Raw genomic sequence first — 17,197 nt, forward strand, 5'->3', positions numbered from 1 at the left:
TATTTTATTAAAAACTCACCAATTTCTGCTATTTAATAGCAAAGTCTGCTGTAAAAACCTCACTGTGGCAGCTACAAGTTTGCCTGTCAATGCCTTCTAGTGGCATGACTGGTGTTGGAAGTTCTAGCCCAACCATGCTTGTTCAACACAAGATCAAGTGAATGAGTTTTCTTTGGTCACAGTAGAGTCTGCAAACCTAATTGGTGTTTCCCATTATAGTGAAGAGCAACCAAGTTTGTCTCGTTTTTTCCCTCACAATGGACTGATGTCAACACATTTTTGTTTCCTGGGTGGTCACTGGTTTTTTAAAAGCATATCTTTAGGCCTGAATTCACCGCAGTCCCATCTGAATGGCACAACTGTGTGGTAAATCACAAAGATGTGTTGTTTTTCATAATAATAATAAAAAAAAAAATACAATTTAAGGCAACTGCTTGGAACAAAGGGTGCATACAGAAAACAATTACATCAACAAACAAACAAACAAACAAACAAACAATCAATCTAGGGAACATTTCAAGTTCTTCTAATATATAATTCCCCTTTTATTTTCCATGACTTTTGATGTCGCCTCTTCTACATTACCACATTTCCCTATGGATCACCATTCTTTTATAAATGAATCTGTTTTTCACTACAGTACGCTTAATCATAAGATTATGATTTCTGACCACAAAGATGCTGTTATGAATCATGTACAAAGGAGAAGGAGTTGTTTTGCAGTTTCTAAGGATGGCCAGGCACAGCCTCACATGGCGCAGACATGGTATGGCACAGCAGACACATGGCGTATAATATACTGTAGTAATCAAGCTACATGCAGCATGATAGAAGTATAGGGAAGACGCAGAGAATGGGCTTAAATCACCACAGTAGACCTTCAGAAGAACAACAAAAAAGCCTTCAAGATTTTTCCAAGTAGTCGAGACAGAAAAAAAGGTATTTTACAGCCTATACATAATGCACTACTGTCGAGCCTCCTAGTGGCGAATCAATGGGTTTTATTCCAAATTCCTGACTCTCAGGCTTCGGCAACTAAAAATGAGAGGGGTTCCTTTCACAGAACACAGCGAGCGGCTGATACAATGCCATGCAGCACAGTGAACTTTCACCCTCATTTAAAATGCCATAGCATTGTTTTACTAGGTATTTTAGGTTTCATACCAATAATTTGTTTTGAAATAAGGTTTTTCTTATCATCACTGTAAAGTAGTGTTTAAAGTTACTGGTTGTATGTCCTAATTAAGTATAGGTTATTTTGTTAAAAAATAAAAAATAAACCATTTATTTTTTAAATCCTTCTTCATAACTGTTTACCTCACTAGTAACACAAGTATGAACAATGCGCCTTGAGATTTCCTCATTGCCAAAGCCTTGGAGGGGGGGGGGGGGATACTGCAGTATATACAAGACACATTCTGTTTACCCTTATGTAATCTCCATTTTTCCTTCAGTGCACTAACTTGGCATGACTTAATCCAATTCTTGGCTTAATCCTTTGTAATATTAATTATATCTTGTGGGCCAGAAATCAAACCAAATAAATCTTTTTTTTTTTTTTTTTATAATACAATAGCAATATGATTCATCATCATCATAATAAATAATTTTAAAAATATATAATATTATAAAAATGCATGTTTCCATCTCTATTTAGAAATGTAAATTACATGCAATATTCCAGTCGGTGTCAGCTTCATATTTTCTGACAGATCATTTCCAGTGCAGAGGGCCAAGGTTCCTGACCTATAGCCCATCTTCATGCGTTAAGCCATCACATTTATCATTAAAAAAAACATTGACAGGCTACAGGGACACACAGTTAAACACGATAAATAGTTTGCACTTTCTCATGTATGCGCAGAGTGTATACAGCCTAACTAATGGGTGAAAAAACATACTGCAGTGTTGAATTTAAAACACATTTTTGTTAGTTTAATAAGATTAGGTCTAATCAAGGAAATGAAATATCACTGGATGTCTGGTCTTTCACTGAAGTAGTAAAAGAAGGTGCCAAACACAACAATAACTAACCTTCTGAAATGCCTATGAAAACATATTTTAGTCATACATGTATTAAATGCCTTGATTAGCATGGTCAACTTAAAATTACAAATCTTCATATTTCACAGCAGCGAAAGCCTGGATTTATTAACCAAGAGAACCAGCTTTAAGAGTACTTGGCTGTAGACTGCCCCATCTACAGCAGCTGGAAAGCCTGTATACATTGGATAGGATACCTTTTCCAGTTAAAAAAGAAGCTTATTGTTGAAATGGCAGACTGTGTAACATTGTATAATGCATCCAAAGCTGTGCTCCTAATTAAAAGTTGTTCAAAAGCAGTACTGTAGGCTTGTGAAATATTTGTTGGCTAGCGGGCTCCCTGAATAATTGTTGGGCTACACTGCAATGGGCTCTGCTGATTCACCATTAAGATAAATCTGTTTTTAGCTGTCAGTGACTGAACAGATTCAGAGTTTAAGGCCTGTATTTCTCCAAACAGGGCGTCGATGTTAAATGGGCGCCCTAAGCAAACATCTAAGGGGCTGAAGAAATGTTATTCAACAAACAAGAAGTCTTGCTTTACTCTGTACCCCGTAATACTGCAGGTCTGGCCCTTACAATCTGCCCACCTAGTGGGTCATTGGCTTATGTAAATCTCACTGCTGCCCCATTGGAAATAAAACACAGGTCATTACCTTAACCCATGGGGGGCCAAAGTTGGCCCTTCCTGTCCTGGTCTTTGTTCCAACCCTGTTCTAAATTGTGTAATTGAAGCAATTAAACCTTCATCCAGACCCTGAAGTAGTTCATGATCTCATTTGTTCATGATCTAACCTGTTAAACCTGGAGTGAAACGGCCCTCCACAGACAACACCATCACAGCAGCTACACTGCGTGTGAAATATAGTGGACATGACCTGCTTTTCAACCATTTACTTGAAAATGCACTTTTATTTTGTATGCAGTTGTAATTATAAAGTAGTTACTATGTAATTAAACTGTGATAATTGAAGTGTTTATTATAATAATAATAATAATAATAATAATAATAATAATAATAATAATAATAATAATAATAATAATAATAATAAAATGAAACTAAAGTATAAGTACAGATCTAAATGTACTTGCATTTTGAAGTATCCAAGTTTTATTTTTTTTTCATATTGGAAAAGCAACTGAGCTCAACAGTTAATTTCTAAAATATACATTTATATATGGCAGTTGAATACTGCAGGGTTAGCTATTCACTTTGTCATTATCAAACACATGGCTCATGGTGCAGTGCTAACAGAGCAGAATCACCAGGCCTGGGGCTGTGCCATCCTGTTGCACAAGCCTCTCGCTAGCTCGAAACAGTCACAGATTTGTAATGTTTCCCTTTTTTACATTTTGCCAAAAATGATGAAGTAAAACATTTATAAGCAAAATTAAAGTATGTACCAATACCCTTAGAAACACTTCTGGAGCGGAGAGCGCTCCCCGTTAAAGCTTTTGAGACATGCCAGCAACAGCGGGTCCCTGCTAATAGGATATCTGAACTTTTCATAGTAATTGGTTTCCCTTTGTTGCAGTTGTGAAACTGATCTCCTCGAGAGCTTGTGTCTAGTCCAATACAATCCTGGTTGGGTACAGTTATGACACAATACAGTATGTATTACAAAGCTGAGATTAACCACATTTCCTTTAACATAGTTTTAGAACCACATTATAAAAAAAATAAAATAAAAAAAAATGAAGCACAATGGAACATATACAAAAAGTATTATTAATGAATCACCTTACTGTATTTAAATACAAATTCAGAAGAACGCAGCAGATTTCCTGAAGGCAAAATTGAGACTACAAAACCTTGACTTAAGGTAATAACATACTGGTAGTGAGTTAATTTGTTTATAGACAGCAACACCTTGAGGGATAAGGTACTGAGAAAGACAACTGTTTAGACGGAGGCTACTTATTATTCCAGTATTAGTATTACTACATATTAATTCCTAATGACAGAAACACATTCTGAAATAGTAATGATATTATATATATACATTTTTTTTTTACTCTGCAGTATTATAACAAAGAACATAAACAGTATATTGGATGCACTATGAAGAAAAAAAATAACACTTTAAATTTGGATTACATTTGTGTAAAGAATGATTGGATCTTTTCTAAAGTCTGACAACATCTTGGCCCAGCTAATTCAGCAGTTATACCCAATACATTTCCAGGACTTTAGTTTTCAGCCAAATGCATTAGTCTTCTGACAATCGTTACATATTTTCTGCCAGCAGTTTCATTATTTTTACACATGTACTTATCACACGTGCATTTCTGTAGCATGCGTCTCCTGCAGGAGTATGCAACATACTCTGTATATTATTGTTTATTTAAACAAAGCTTTATTTATTTGCATTTATCTACATGACTTCCCAAAACTGCAAAACGTAGATTTTTAGTGTTCATGCCAGCAAGCTTTTGAGGAAGAACCCTGTTTGTTTTATTATTATTACTATGTTATTTATTTTTCTGAAGCCTAGGTGTTTAATTGTAAAGCAATCCTGAATTTCAAAGAAACAAATATCTTGCTGCAATCCAGCCACTGCTTACTGAAATACCAATGGCTTTTAGTAGGGTATGTGAAGGACAAGGTTGGGAGGTGCCAACTGGTTTCTCATAAATGCTTTGGTGACTAGGAACAGCTTTTTCAAAGAGGGTTTCAAATGTGAGCCTAATTAATGTCCACTATCTGGTCAGTCATTTCAATATTCCACAATAATAATCTGAATCAGTGGCGGCTCATCAAGAGGCTATGGAGGCTAAGCCTACGTGTAATTTTGTCAAAGTAAAAAAAAGCTTACCTTGCGTCATGCTTTCGAAGGTCTGCTGTATTGCTATTGGCTAACATGGAGCCTCAAAATGGGTGGGATTCTGTGTGTATTCCACCTGCAGTCACCCTCTGTCTGTCAAGTTTCACTGTATTTGTACTGGCTACACGATGCAGTCTTGCGGCTGGCCTCTACCACTCATAATTAGACTTCATCTTGACGTGTCTTTTGCCAGGCAGGTTATGGGTCACGTGTGGCTACTCCCTTACATTTTCATGTACAGTATGTTGTAGATTTTTTTAATTCATATGCCATTTTCCTCGCTTTAAAATTGAGGAAAAAATAAGAATAAAAAAATAAGAATAAAGGTCGTTCCAAACCCTAAATTAGGGACCTTCAACAGGGAGGACCAAAACAAAATTGCCTTTTTAATTGCTCATGGTACAAAAAAAACTAAATGGTTGACTGTGTTGCTTGCCTTATGTGCTGCTTATACTACATTACTGTATTACATTTCTTATTAAATTAGGAAGTACCTTTTGAGACATGCAACGTTTTATTGTGTATAATAAAAATGTACATTATATATATATACAGTGCCTTGCAAAAGTATTCGGCCCCCTTGAACTTTGCGACCTTTTGCCACATTTCAGGCTTCAAACATAAAGATATGAAACTGTAATTTTTTGTGAAGAATCAACAACAAGTGGGACACAATCATGAAGTGGAACGAAATTTATTGGATATTTCAAACTTTTTTAACAAATAAAAAACTGAAAAATTGGGCGTGCAAAATTATTCAGCCCCCTTAAGTTAATACTTTGTAGCGCCACCTTTTGCTGCGATTACAGCTGTAAGTCGCTTGGGGTATGTCTCTATCAGTTTCAGCTCGAGCTCAGTGAGGTTGGATGGAGAGCATTTGTGAACAGCAGTTTTCAGTTCTTTCCACAGATTCTCGATTGGATTCAGGTCTGGACTTTGACTTGGCCATTCTAACACCTGGATATGTTTATTTGTGAACCATTCCATTGTAGATTTTGCTTTATGTTTTGGATCATTGTCTTGTTGGAAGACAAATCTCCGTCCCAGTCTCAGGTCTTTTGCAGACTCCATCAGGTTTTCTTCCAGAATGGTCCTGTATTTGGCTCCATCCATCTTCCCATCAATTTTAACCATCTTCCCTGTCCCTGCTGAAGAAAAGCAGGCCCAAACCATGATGCTGCCACCACCATGTTTGACAGTGGGGATGGTGTGTTCAGGGTGATGAGCTGTGTTGCTTTTACGCCAAACATAACGTTTTGCATTGTTGCCAAAAAGTTCGATTTTGGTTTCATCTGACCAGAGCACCTTCTTCCACATGTTTGGTGTGTCTCCCAGGTGGCTTGTGGCAAACTGTAAACAACACTTTTTATGGATATCTTTAAGAAATGGCTTTCTTCTTGCCACTCTCCATAAAGGCCAGATTTGTGCAGTATACGCCTGATTGTTGTCCTATGGACAGAGTCTCCCACCTCAGCTGTAGATCTCTGCAGTTCATCCAGAGTGATCATGGGCCTCTTGGCTGCATCTCTGATCAGTCTTCTCCTTGTATGAGCCTAAAGTTTAGAGGGACGGCCAGGTCTTGGTAGATTTGCAGTGGTCTGATACTCCTTCCATTTCAATATTATCGCTTGCACAGTGCTCCTTGGGATGTTTAAAGCTTGGGAAATCTTTTTGTATCCAAATCCGGCTTTAAACTTCTCCACAACAGTATCTCGGACCTGCCTGGTGTGTTCCTTGTTCTTCATGATGCTCTCTGCGCTTTAAACAGACCTCTGAGACTATCACAGTGCAGGTGCATTTATACGGAGACTTGATTACACACAGGTGGATTCTATTTATCATCATTAGTCATTTAGGTCAACATTGGATCATTCAGAGATCCTCACTGAACTTCTGGAGAGAGTTTGCTGCACTGAAAGTAAAGGGGCTGAATAATTTTGCACGCCCAATTTTTCAGTTTTTTATTTGTTAAAAAAGTTTGAAATATCCAATAAATTTCGTTCCACTTCATGATTGTGTCCCACTTGTTGTTGATTCTTCACAAAAAATTACAGTTTCATATCTTTATGTTTGAAGCCTGAAATATATATATATATATATATATATATATATATATATATATATATATATATATATATATATATATATATATATAAAGCAGGTTTTGTTGTTTAGCCTCTCCAGTTATTAAAGTCAGGAGCCGCTATTGAAATATGAAATGAACATAGCCAAGTGCATGAAGAGCAGATCAATCTCTTTCAGGTCTCAACAAGCTACATAGATGTTTTGATCAGGTGATAAAGCACTGTGAACTTTGTAATACTGTTTGCATTAGGATCCGAAACATTGCTTTACAGTTTCTTCTTTACCTTACTCGATGGGGGAAGTAAATTTGCCATCTTTATGTTAAACCGGGACAATTTTGTGTGTTAACAGTAAATTTGCTGATACTATCCATTTGATGCATGTTGCCACTCTTTCCTATGCTTTACAATTGTACATACATGTAACAATATACGTTATCCTGAGAAACAGCAAGATATGTAACAATTCTAAACCTGAAAATGTTTATTAATGATAATTACTCCAACAAATAAATAAACTGTACAGAAATTCTTTCAGATTGCTGCTGTACTTTTTAAGTAAACTGCGGGCACACACTTTCCTTTCCTAAAGATCATTTGTAAAAAGAATAGGCTGGCATTGCCTGCAATATACAGCAAATGTATGGAGTTACGAAGTTAAAGTTACAGCACAAACATCTTGAGTGTTTATGATGTCATCCAGACCCCTCCACTGAATTAATTGGTATTTTCAGGCCATTATCTTTAATTTTTAACATGTTTACTTAGCAAGACTTGCACAAGGTTAAGTTTTGTTTCCAATAGGGGTCAAGGTGGGGGTATGATAAGATACAAGAAAAAGATACAACATTAAAACCAGTTAATGCAATTATAGAGGAAAAACAAATCAAAACCTTCACTTGGCAAAATAAAAATATATATATTTTGACAAGACTAATCAATGCTGGCATGTAAAATTGTTCCATGTACAAAAATAAAAGGGAGTTATTCTTCAAAGTCTTTGATGCTTGTATTTCACTGGTAAATTATTCTGAAATGTGCTGGCAGGTACTGCAAAAGTGTCAGAAAAAGGGAATATGCTGAATGAGTTTGATGACAGAGTGAATTAAGACTGATGGCTTCAACATGATTTATGGGGTGTTCATGTTTTATTTGAAGTGAGATGCAGCATCCATGAGCATTGCTGTGTGCTGGTCGAGGACGAAGAGCAAACATATGTATCATTTGAACATAATTCAAAGTCACAGATACGATGTAAAAATAAATATTAAGTGACCTATTTTAAAGAAAATGTGTTTGAAATAGTATAGTTACTCCCAGTAGCTTAAAATATTACGCTGCCAAAAACCTGAGAGTATATTCTGAAATTTCAGGCTTGCGGTCAGTGAGTAAATCCCAGGGGGTCCCTGAAAAATTCAACAGATTTTACTCAAGTCAGATGTATCGTGTCGTGATACATATCGGATCCACTAAGGGATCATTTGAATCTTACTTCTATAAAGCAACAAGTACAGTCATCCTCTGTCAAATCTTCAGCTACTCAAATAGAGGCTTTGTTTTGGAACACTGCATGCTGTATGTGCATTCCATTAAAAAAAATGCATACATACATTATTCAAGACATATGGATTGTTTATAGACAGGGTGGAAACAGTAAATTTAAGGGTATAGAGTAGCTGTACCTATAGTAAGTGGTAACCAGGGGAGACTGGAGGGAGCCGCGTTTGCATCTACAACTAGCCAAATCCTAAACTTGACCTCAGCACTACAGTACTGGCAAATACAGTACTGTAGTGCTACTTACTGTGCAATACTGTATGTCCCCTTAATTAAACCTTAGAGATATAGAGATTTAGAGATAGAGATATTTTGTGGTCTGGATCATATATACCAGAGAGACCCTTGTCCTTTAATCAAACACAGTTCAGAATGCTTCTTTCTGTCTTCACTTGTGATGATTCAGGAATCGCAAAAACTCAAAGCAAATCAAGGAGATCAAATACAGCTCTTTTATGTGTCAAGTAATTCCACATTGAAATAACCACAGACTGTCACTGTAATAAAAGCTATCTGAAGTGACTGCTTGACTAATCCCAGAACTTTTAAGTTAAACGGAAACATTGCGGGATATTGTGAATTCTTGAAACACAAAGAACAAAACGCAAAGCAATGTTTTGAAGACATTATAAACATAATCAAATCAGGGCAGAGGACTCTGCAGTATTCACAAAACTTCAGCTTTAACCTTTTGACTGCCACTGTTGCAGCCTAATGAAATAAACTTTTTATATCACTACCCTTATGATCCTGATCACAGTTTGGTGGTTTCACTTTCTTTTTTTGATGTTCAAAGTTCTTCTGCTGACAGGCAGAAAACCTAATTCAGCACAGCCCCCTTTAAATAAACTCAGCTACTCCATTTATTGTATTTAAAACTACTAAAAGAAAATAAATCACACTTCTTATTTGGATGCAGCAATGTTTGACTGGTTCGGGTAAAGCCAGACAGAGATATTTTTGGCATCCACACATTAGTTTTAAGTAATTCAGACAGCCCTGGAGGTTAGTTGTTTACATTGATAAGGATATTGACGTCAATCACTGTCTTCTGTAAAGTTAAAGGCACTCTCAAATTTCAAGAAACTTTAAACAAGGTAGTCGGGTCATAGTTATACCTCGGTTTCAATTAACTTAAGAGTTAACATTATTTGTCTTCAGCTTCATACTTCATTACTTATCAAAGTCCTTACTGATTTCCTTCATTTTGCAAACCATGTACTCAATAAAATGTCTCAAAAAGGTTTGTTTGTGTTGTATGTGTTTTTAAGCCTTTGGACCAGTTTTAAAACTTGCATATGGACAGTGATGAATATGAAAATGTATTTAATGCCATTGACAAATTTACTGGGATTATTTGGGACAGTATTTGATTTACTAAACTGTATCCAAGAGAGGGAATGTATCTAGAACTTTATAGAAGATAATAAAAATAATCTAAATATAAATTGAAGGTTTGTATATAAAAAATAAAATAAAGACGAGGAGGATGTGAAACTTCCAGGTGTAAAGTTCAGTATACTTTTATCATATGTAAATATTATCTCTAATTGACCGCAGGATACTGTAGCTTTGAAAAATATTCACGTGAGCTTTAAGGCTGGCAATTTAAACTGTCTGAGACGACAAATCCACAAAATTGCCTTAAACTGACTGCTAGGATATCAAAGCCTTAGAACTATTACTGCACTATTTTTGTTGGATATATTTTTTAATATTAATGTAGACAAAAGCACAATTTAATAAACTAAAACAACACTTGAATTAGGTATGAAACATAACAGGATATTACAGAAAGATTATGGAGTTTCCTTTAAACTACTTGCACTGCCTTGAGCAACTACTGTAGAATGCTTTAAGCGGGCAGTTAATTAGAGAAGATTACAAACCCCCCAAAAAATGGAGCGAGATTTTGTTAAATTACAGCACTGGAAGAGAACACAGGTAAGACCTGTCACAGCCGAAACCTTCATTATTCTAGGCTTGATAATTATTTTCGCCAAGACACTGAATGTAACAAATTCAAACCAGCTGTGGTATTGGGGGGTGTTATACTTGGACATGAGGAAGCTTACCTCATGATTGTACAGTGGAAACTGCTGTTGGAAAGATAATAAAGGGATTAACTAGCTTTTTGTAGAGCATTTGGTTTTAAATCAAAATGTCTCATCTGTTTCCTGTGCACAAATAGCTTAAATTCCGAAATGCCTTTGTCTATTACAGTACATGCATACAGTCACCCACACAGTCACCATCCTGATCATGAACAGTCAAATTCTGCCAAAGTGCACAGCCTTATCCTTGGAAGTCTCCGGGGGGCTATTCAGTGTATTATTACCAAAAACTTTGCTAATACACAGCATACACATCAGACATGCTCAGGTGTGCCTCTCCATTCAATTACAGTATATGAAGTTACAATGAGCACGAGAAAGCACCCAGAACTGCAGTTTGGTACAGCTTTGTGTTCACTTACCTGTCTACCAAACCTGAGTCACTCAGCATATACTTTACATGACATTTCAAGTTCTAGCTATATCAAGTTCTATCCAGAAAATCTGGTTTTATGTAACACATGTTGCTATATATCCTGGTATTTATCCAGTAACTCTACATGTAGCATGATTGTTGCTAGGCAAGCATCTGGTTAGCATCTTTAATCCACACAGCAGGACTCTGTTGTGTCACTGTCTCATCATTCTATGCTGTGACATCTGTGTTTGAATTCCCCTATCTACAACTGAAAGAATTACTATAGCTATTGCTGTCATTTCCTTTGAGGTACAAACCTTTATGACAGGAATGCCACACATATAACCAGTGAAAGCTTGGTAACACATAGCCTTAAAGATGTCAGATTTCAGGTTGGTAAAAAAAATGTTTCATATACACCAGGAACAAGTAACACTTGGCCTCAAAGTCTTGGTTGTCTTTCTTTTTTTTCCTAATTTAGTCACCACCAATGGTTTTTACCCTGGTTTTCTCCCTAATTTGGAATGCCCAATTATTATTTGTATCCCGGTTCACCGCTGCAACCCCCTGGCGACTTGGCAAACGGAGGCTGGAACACACGTCCTCCGAAACGTCCTCCTGCCAATCCGACATTTTTCGCACTGCGGATCCACAGCGAAGCCACCAGACCTATAGTGCCGGAGGACAACACAGATCTGATGGCTCCACTGCAGAACCGCAGGCGCCCTTTTGGCCACAGGGGTCACTGGTGTGCGGTGAACTGCGGATTCCCCTGCCGACCTAAGACCTCCCTACCTGGGCGGCGCTCGGCCAATTGTGCTCCGCCCCCTAGGAACCCCCGGTCACGGTCGGCAGTGACATAGCCTGGATTTGAACCTGTGATCTCCAGACTATAGGGCGCATCCTGCACTCCACGCAGAGCGCCTTTACTGGATGCGCCACTCGGGAGCCCCTGGTTGTCTTTCTTAAACAAGATATTATTTGCAAGAGATTAGATTAATCTTTAATAAATAAATAAATAAATAAATAAATAAATAAATCCAACCGCACTGTGCCAAGGTGTTTTTTATAATTCTTTTTGATGCATGCATACTGTAGATACATAGACACAATCCCCTTTACTCTCTTCCTAATGCCTTCAGAGTGACTCCACCATCAGGAATGGTCCATTTCCAGTACTATTCACCAGTCCCTTTTGAAATACCACTCTTAACGTATCTTAATAGTAATTATTCTATATCAAATGTTGCCTGTACGGAATACAGGGCCTAAGAGGTAAAGGTGAGTGCTTCAGTTTTCATCCAGATATAAAATGTAACTGTTTTTGTCTTTCCAGATGTGGTTTAGTAACTGTACAGTTATATTACTGTGTTGCATCAACCTGGTAAAGGACACAAAGTAACCCTTACCCTATATTGTGTTAAATAACTTTGTCTGCAGTGCTTGGCTGGCGTTTTCCGATCTAAAGAAGTTATGCATCTGGGTCCAAGTCCACATTTATTAATCCTCAGAAAACCTTTTTGACTAAAGCATAATTTCTGTTTTAAGTCCCCCGATAAGCATTGGCAAGGTAAATGCAAATGGATCGCCAGCTGTAGTTCAAGATGACGACGGGGGTCTAAGCTAATGATCTAAGCAGCATCGGATCATAAGAATGTTGCCCTGAAACGTGTAAATCTATCTTAGTTGGTTAGTTTGAAGGTTGAAATGAATTGTTATCAATCCCTTAAGAGAGCTGAAAGAATGAATGCCTAACATTGGCAGTGCCTCCAATCACACTTGGAGAAGCAAAAGTCTAACTAATACAGTATTCAGACCTGTTGGTTTGAATAAAAAGCCACTGCTCTTGATTCCCTTGGGACAGCAGAAGATTTCAATCTCTGATTTCTAAGGGGTCAAGTCTATTCATCTTTGGTTATGTCAAGCAGATGTTTTGGTTTTTTTTTATACTGAGCTTTAAGATCTAAATCAGGTCTCCTACAAAATAAGGTCAGACCAAATAAATATCTGGTTTCCCCTGACACAATTTAAGGAAGAATCAGTTTGCTGTGTTCTTACCCTTAAAGTTACAGAAACACACTCCTCTAACAATATAAAGAATGGAGGCTCTAAATACCTATCTCTATATAAATTCCACTGGGGTTCCCCCACAAGGGGTGGTTTATTGTATTGACTCGTTTATTAACTGCTGAAATGGCATCAGATAGATTTACACGTTTCAGGGCAACATTCTTATGATCCGATGCTGCTAAGATCATTAGCTTAGACACCCGTTGTCATCTTGAACTACAGCTGGCGATCCATTTGCATTTACCTTGCCAATGCTTATCGGGGGACTTAAAACAGAAATGATGCTTTAGTCAAAAAGGGTTTCTGAGGATTAATAAATGTGGACTTGGACCCAGATGCATAACTTCTTTAGACCGGAAAACGCCAGCCAAGCACTGCAGACAAAGTTATTTAACACAACATAGGGCAAGGGTTACTTTGTGTCCTTTACCAGGTTGATGCAACACAGTAATATAACTGTACAGTTACTAAACCACATCTGGAAAGACAAAAACAGTTACATTTTATATCTGGATGAAAACTGAAGCACTCACCTTTACCTCTTAGGCCCTGTATTCCGTACAGGCAACATTTGATATAGAATAATTACTATTAAGATACGTTAAGAGTGGTATTTCAAAAGCTACTGGTGAATAGTACTGGAAATGGACCATTCCTGATGGTGGAGTCACTCTGAAGGCATTAGGAAGAGAGTAAAGGGGATTGTGTCTATGTATCTACAGTATGCATGCATCAAAAAGAATTATAAAAAACACCTTGGCACAGTGCGGTTGGATTTGTCTCCTTGTTACCCGAGAACTGCAGTTCTGAAAAGAACCAGCAAGACTTACCATGCACTTGTTGGGCTTTTCTCCAGAGTGAACCCTCATGTGGATCAGCAGTTTGTAGCGAGCATTGAAAGGCTTGTATCGCCGGACGCACCCAGCCCAGAAGCAGGTGAAATCCTCCCCTTTGCGCTGGTCGATGTGCATCTTCTCGATGTGCCTCACAAGTTCATCCTGCTGCTCGTAGGCAGCGCTGCAGTCGATCCACCTGCACACCTGCTTGTCGGGACTGCCCCCGCTGAGGGTGCTGTCCTCCCTCTCAGGCTGGGACAGGGGCTTGGACTCCGCGGCAGGGGGCTGGCCCTGGAGGTGAAACACGGCGTTCTGGCTCTGGTTGATGTACTGGTGCAAATGATAAGGCGGGGGCAGGCTATGGTGATGACGATGATGGTGGTGGAGGTGATGATGGTGGTGATGATGATGGAAAAGCTCTTCGCTCTGTGTGAACTCGTCCAGCGGCTCTTGTTTCAAAAAGCTGGCTTTCTGACAACCCTCCAGCACCCCGTGGTGCGCCATATTGTTCATGAGGAAGCCGAGACCATCTGGTTGTTCCAGCTGCTGCTGCTGTGGGGTGTGCTGCTGCTGCTGCTGCTGGTGGTTAAGGTGCATCTGTAGCTGCTGATCACAGTCACTGCGCTCTGGCTCCTGAGAGCCTATGGAGGATGAGGAGGAGAAGGAGACGAGGCAGGCTCCAGGGGATGGCAGGCTGCAGCTTTCCTCTGTCTGGGAACACGGATGAGGGGGGCTCTGGGGCTTGCAGCTTCCCGAGAGGTGACCAGCGGCCGCTCTGGGGTGAGAGGAAATGCCAGGAGAATTAGTTCGCAGTCCGTTGACGCAGGTTGCTACCAGGGACATCTGGGAAGAGCAGATGATAGCTGTGATATCGATTCCCTCAGACGGGGCGGCTGCCGGGGCCACAGAGATGCATCGCCTCTTCAGGTTGCCTGAATGCAGCAGCCTCGCTGAATGACGGGAGCTGCCAGCTGACAATGAGCCCTGGGAGGAGCCTGGTTCATTATTAAACGAGTACGATGAAAGCGAGTTTGTGAAGCTATTGTTGGCCAGTTCTATTTCGGGATGCAGTAGGCTAGCTGTCCCTCCTCGCATCTCGGTCCCCCCTCCTCCAGAAGATACCTCCTGGCTCACAGGGACCCCAGATAGAGCTTTGTAGCTGCTAGGGCTCTCCTGCTTAATGTGTGGGTGGAGGTGTCCTCCTCCATTCAAACCGGTTCTACTGGAGGTGTTGGTGGTGCTAGTTGGCACTAATGTGTCTTGAAAGCCAGAGGATCTGTAAGGTGGATAAAAGCAAACAAGAGAACATTCGTACTGGTTGTCTCCTGTTGACAGATAAAATGCAGAGCTGGCTCAGGGCTGCCAATCTGTCTCCGCTACTTTCAGACCGCTATAACAGTCAAACACTGTGTTCCCAGACTGTGCCAGTCAACCTGATCAGCTTGTATTCAGTGATGTTATGCTAAAAAATATATATATATTCAAATCAGGGAGCAATGAAAAGAAACTCCACCTACTACTAGCATTATATATGGAAACATAGCAGCTTTGCGCTTGCATGTAAACCAAATGTAGAATAATATTAATACATTTTAGATAAAAGGAATTATCATTGAACAGGCGTGTTCTTATTACACTTAGACTGAAAGACAGAGTGTGGATTCAAGCTTGTTTTTTTAGAAGGTACTTTCAAGAACAAACAGTGTCCCATTGATGTGAACAGCGACAATCAAGAAGGGGAAACATCAGTCAACTTTTTGTTTTTACACATTTCTGTGAGTTTTGGTGGTGATTTGGACAAAACAAAAGTCACCGTTTTGTGGAGCTTTTTACTGTCAAATTACATATAAATATTTAGCCATCTTGAAAATAAAAGAAACTTGTTTATAAAATGATAACAATATATTTTTTGTCAACACAAGCAGGTACAACCCAGTTATATATTATTCAATTAAATCAGCATAGTCATCTGGTGTGTTGGCATAATAGCGGCCTCTGAACTTTTACCATTTACAATGCTCTGTATTATTGTGGGAATCTTCCTTGAATGAATAGGAAGGAGTTCATATTTCCTGATGTGTTACTCTGATCTTTTCTATAATGACTTCTGTCAGTTCCCTCATTATAGATTTTGTGCAAAGCTCCAGAGAGATCTAAGCAAAAGGTTTTTTTTTCTGTTGTTAATAAAAGGAATACTTTTGTCTGGATTCTTATGAATTATCTTTGTGACATGACAGTGCATAATGACATTCTAATAAATACGTGATTACTGCACTCACCACTTTGCACATGAAAGAAGTTAAAAGCTGAATGTTACTGCGCTCTAACATTTATTACAAGTTTGGCTGAACTCAAAGTTTACACTACTAAGAAGGACGATCTAATACTGAATGTGTCCAAAACACTTCAAAATCTATTACTGCTATCATGCGTCTCAATGGGTGGGTGGGGGTGGGGGTGTCATAACCTATTATTTTGTAGGCAGCTCAAGTGAAAATAACATGCCACTCCAATAAATGGGCTGTTCCAAGCCTGCATTTCATCATCACTGATAAACTTGTTTGTGTAATTTTACCTGACTGATGCTCCAAAGTTTTAAACATGTTGTGCCAAAAAACAAATGTACAGATGAGCTAATTTGGAGAAAATGTAACAATAATGGTTGACCACTGTATGTCTACTAAGATTGTATCTGACTTCTTATGCAATCATACAGAAATGTTGATCTCTATCCATCTATCTAGTTGTATTAGACACAGATAGAGTACTCAAATTGAAAAACATTGGCATCTGATGGCTGCCAAGTGCAAAGTTTCATTTACTACTGACAATGCTGATCACAATTTAAGAACTTTGACCATAATGCAAGTCAGTGCATTAGCAGGGGCCTATCAGAAAATAAGATATGCATATAGTGTACATTTTTAATTACAGGGAACTTTATACAATATGTACGGCCAAAAAAGAAGGGTCTACATCGACATAGCCTTTCAGTACACTGTATGAACATTTCCATTCAGATCCTACTACTAGAAACATGGTGATCTGTGATGGCTCAGAAGACGACAGCCACAGTGACAGGAGGAGTACCTTGTATCTGGGTGTGGGATGGCAGTGAGCCGCAGGCTTTGCAGCGTTCTTTCACACAGGGATGCAGTGTGATCGCTGGTGGAGTGGCTTCCTGAATGGAGAACGAGGTTCTGTCTGCACCTTGTTAAAGATCTGTCGCTCATCACCAGGTTCAGGGACTCCTTTTTCCCGGACAGGGAGCAGTAAAGGCTGCAGCCACCATTTGCTGCAACACAAAATG

At 38.7% G+C, this 17,197-nt stretch overlaps 1 protein-coding gene across 5 annotated transcripts in view; it reads right to left on the reverse strand.

Annotated features, from left to right (window-relative positions):
• Positions 1-17,197, reverse strand: part of LOC117417209 (zinc finger protein GLIS1-like) — a 95,265-nt gene that overhangs the window by 41,932 nt on the left and 36,136 nt on the right. For all 5 annotated transcript variants that reach the window (XM_059034937.1, XM_059034936.1, XM_059034935.1 and 2 more), the window contains 2 exons: positions 16,978-17,182; positions 13,882-15,163 (listed from right to left, as the gene is read on the reverse strand). In XM_059034937.1, the coding sequence (XP_058890920.1) occupies positions 13,882-15,163; positions 16,978-17,182 (1,487 nt within the window). The remainder of the gene's footprint in view (positions 1-13,881; positions 15,164-16,977; positions 17,183-17,197) is intronic.

This window comes from Acipenser ruthenus, chromosome 12 (assembly GCF_902713425.1).
Source record: "Acipenser ruthenus chromosome 12, fAciRut3.2 maternal haplotype, whole genome shotgun sequence".
NCBI classification, from domain to species: Eukaryota; Metazoa; Chordata; class Actinopteri; order Acipenseriformes; family Acipenseridae; genus Acipenser; species Acipenser ruthenus.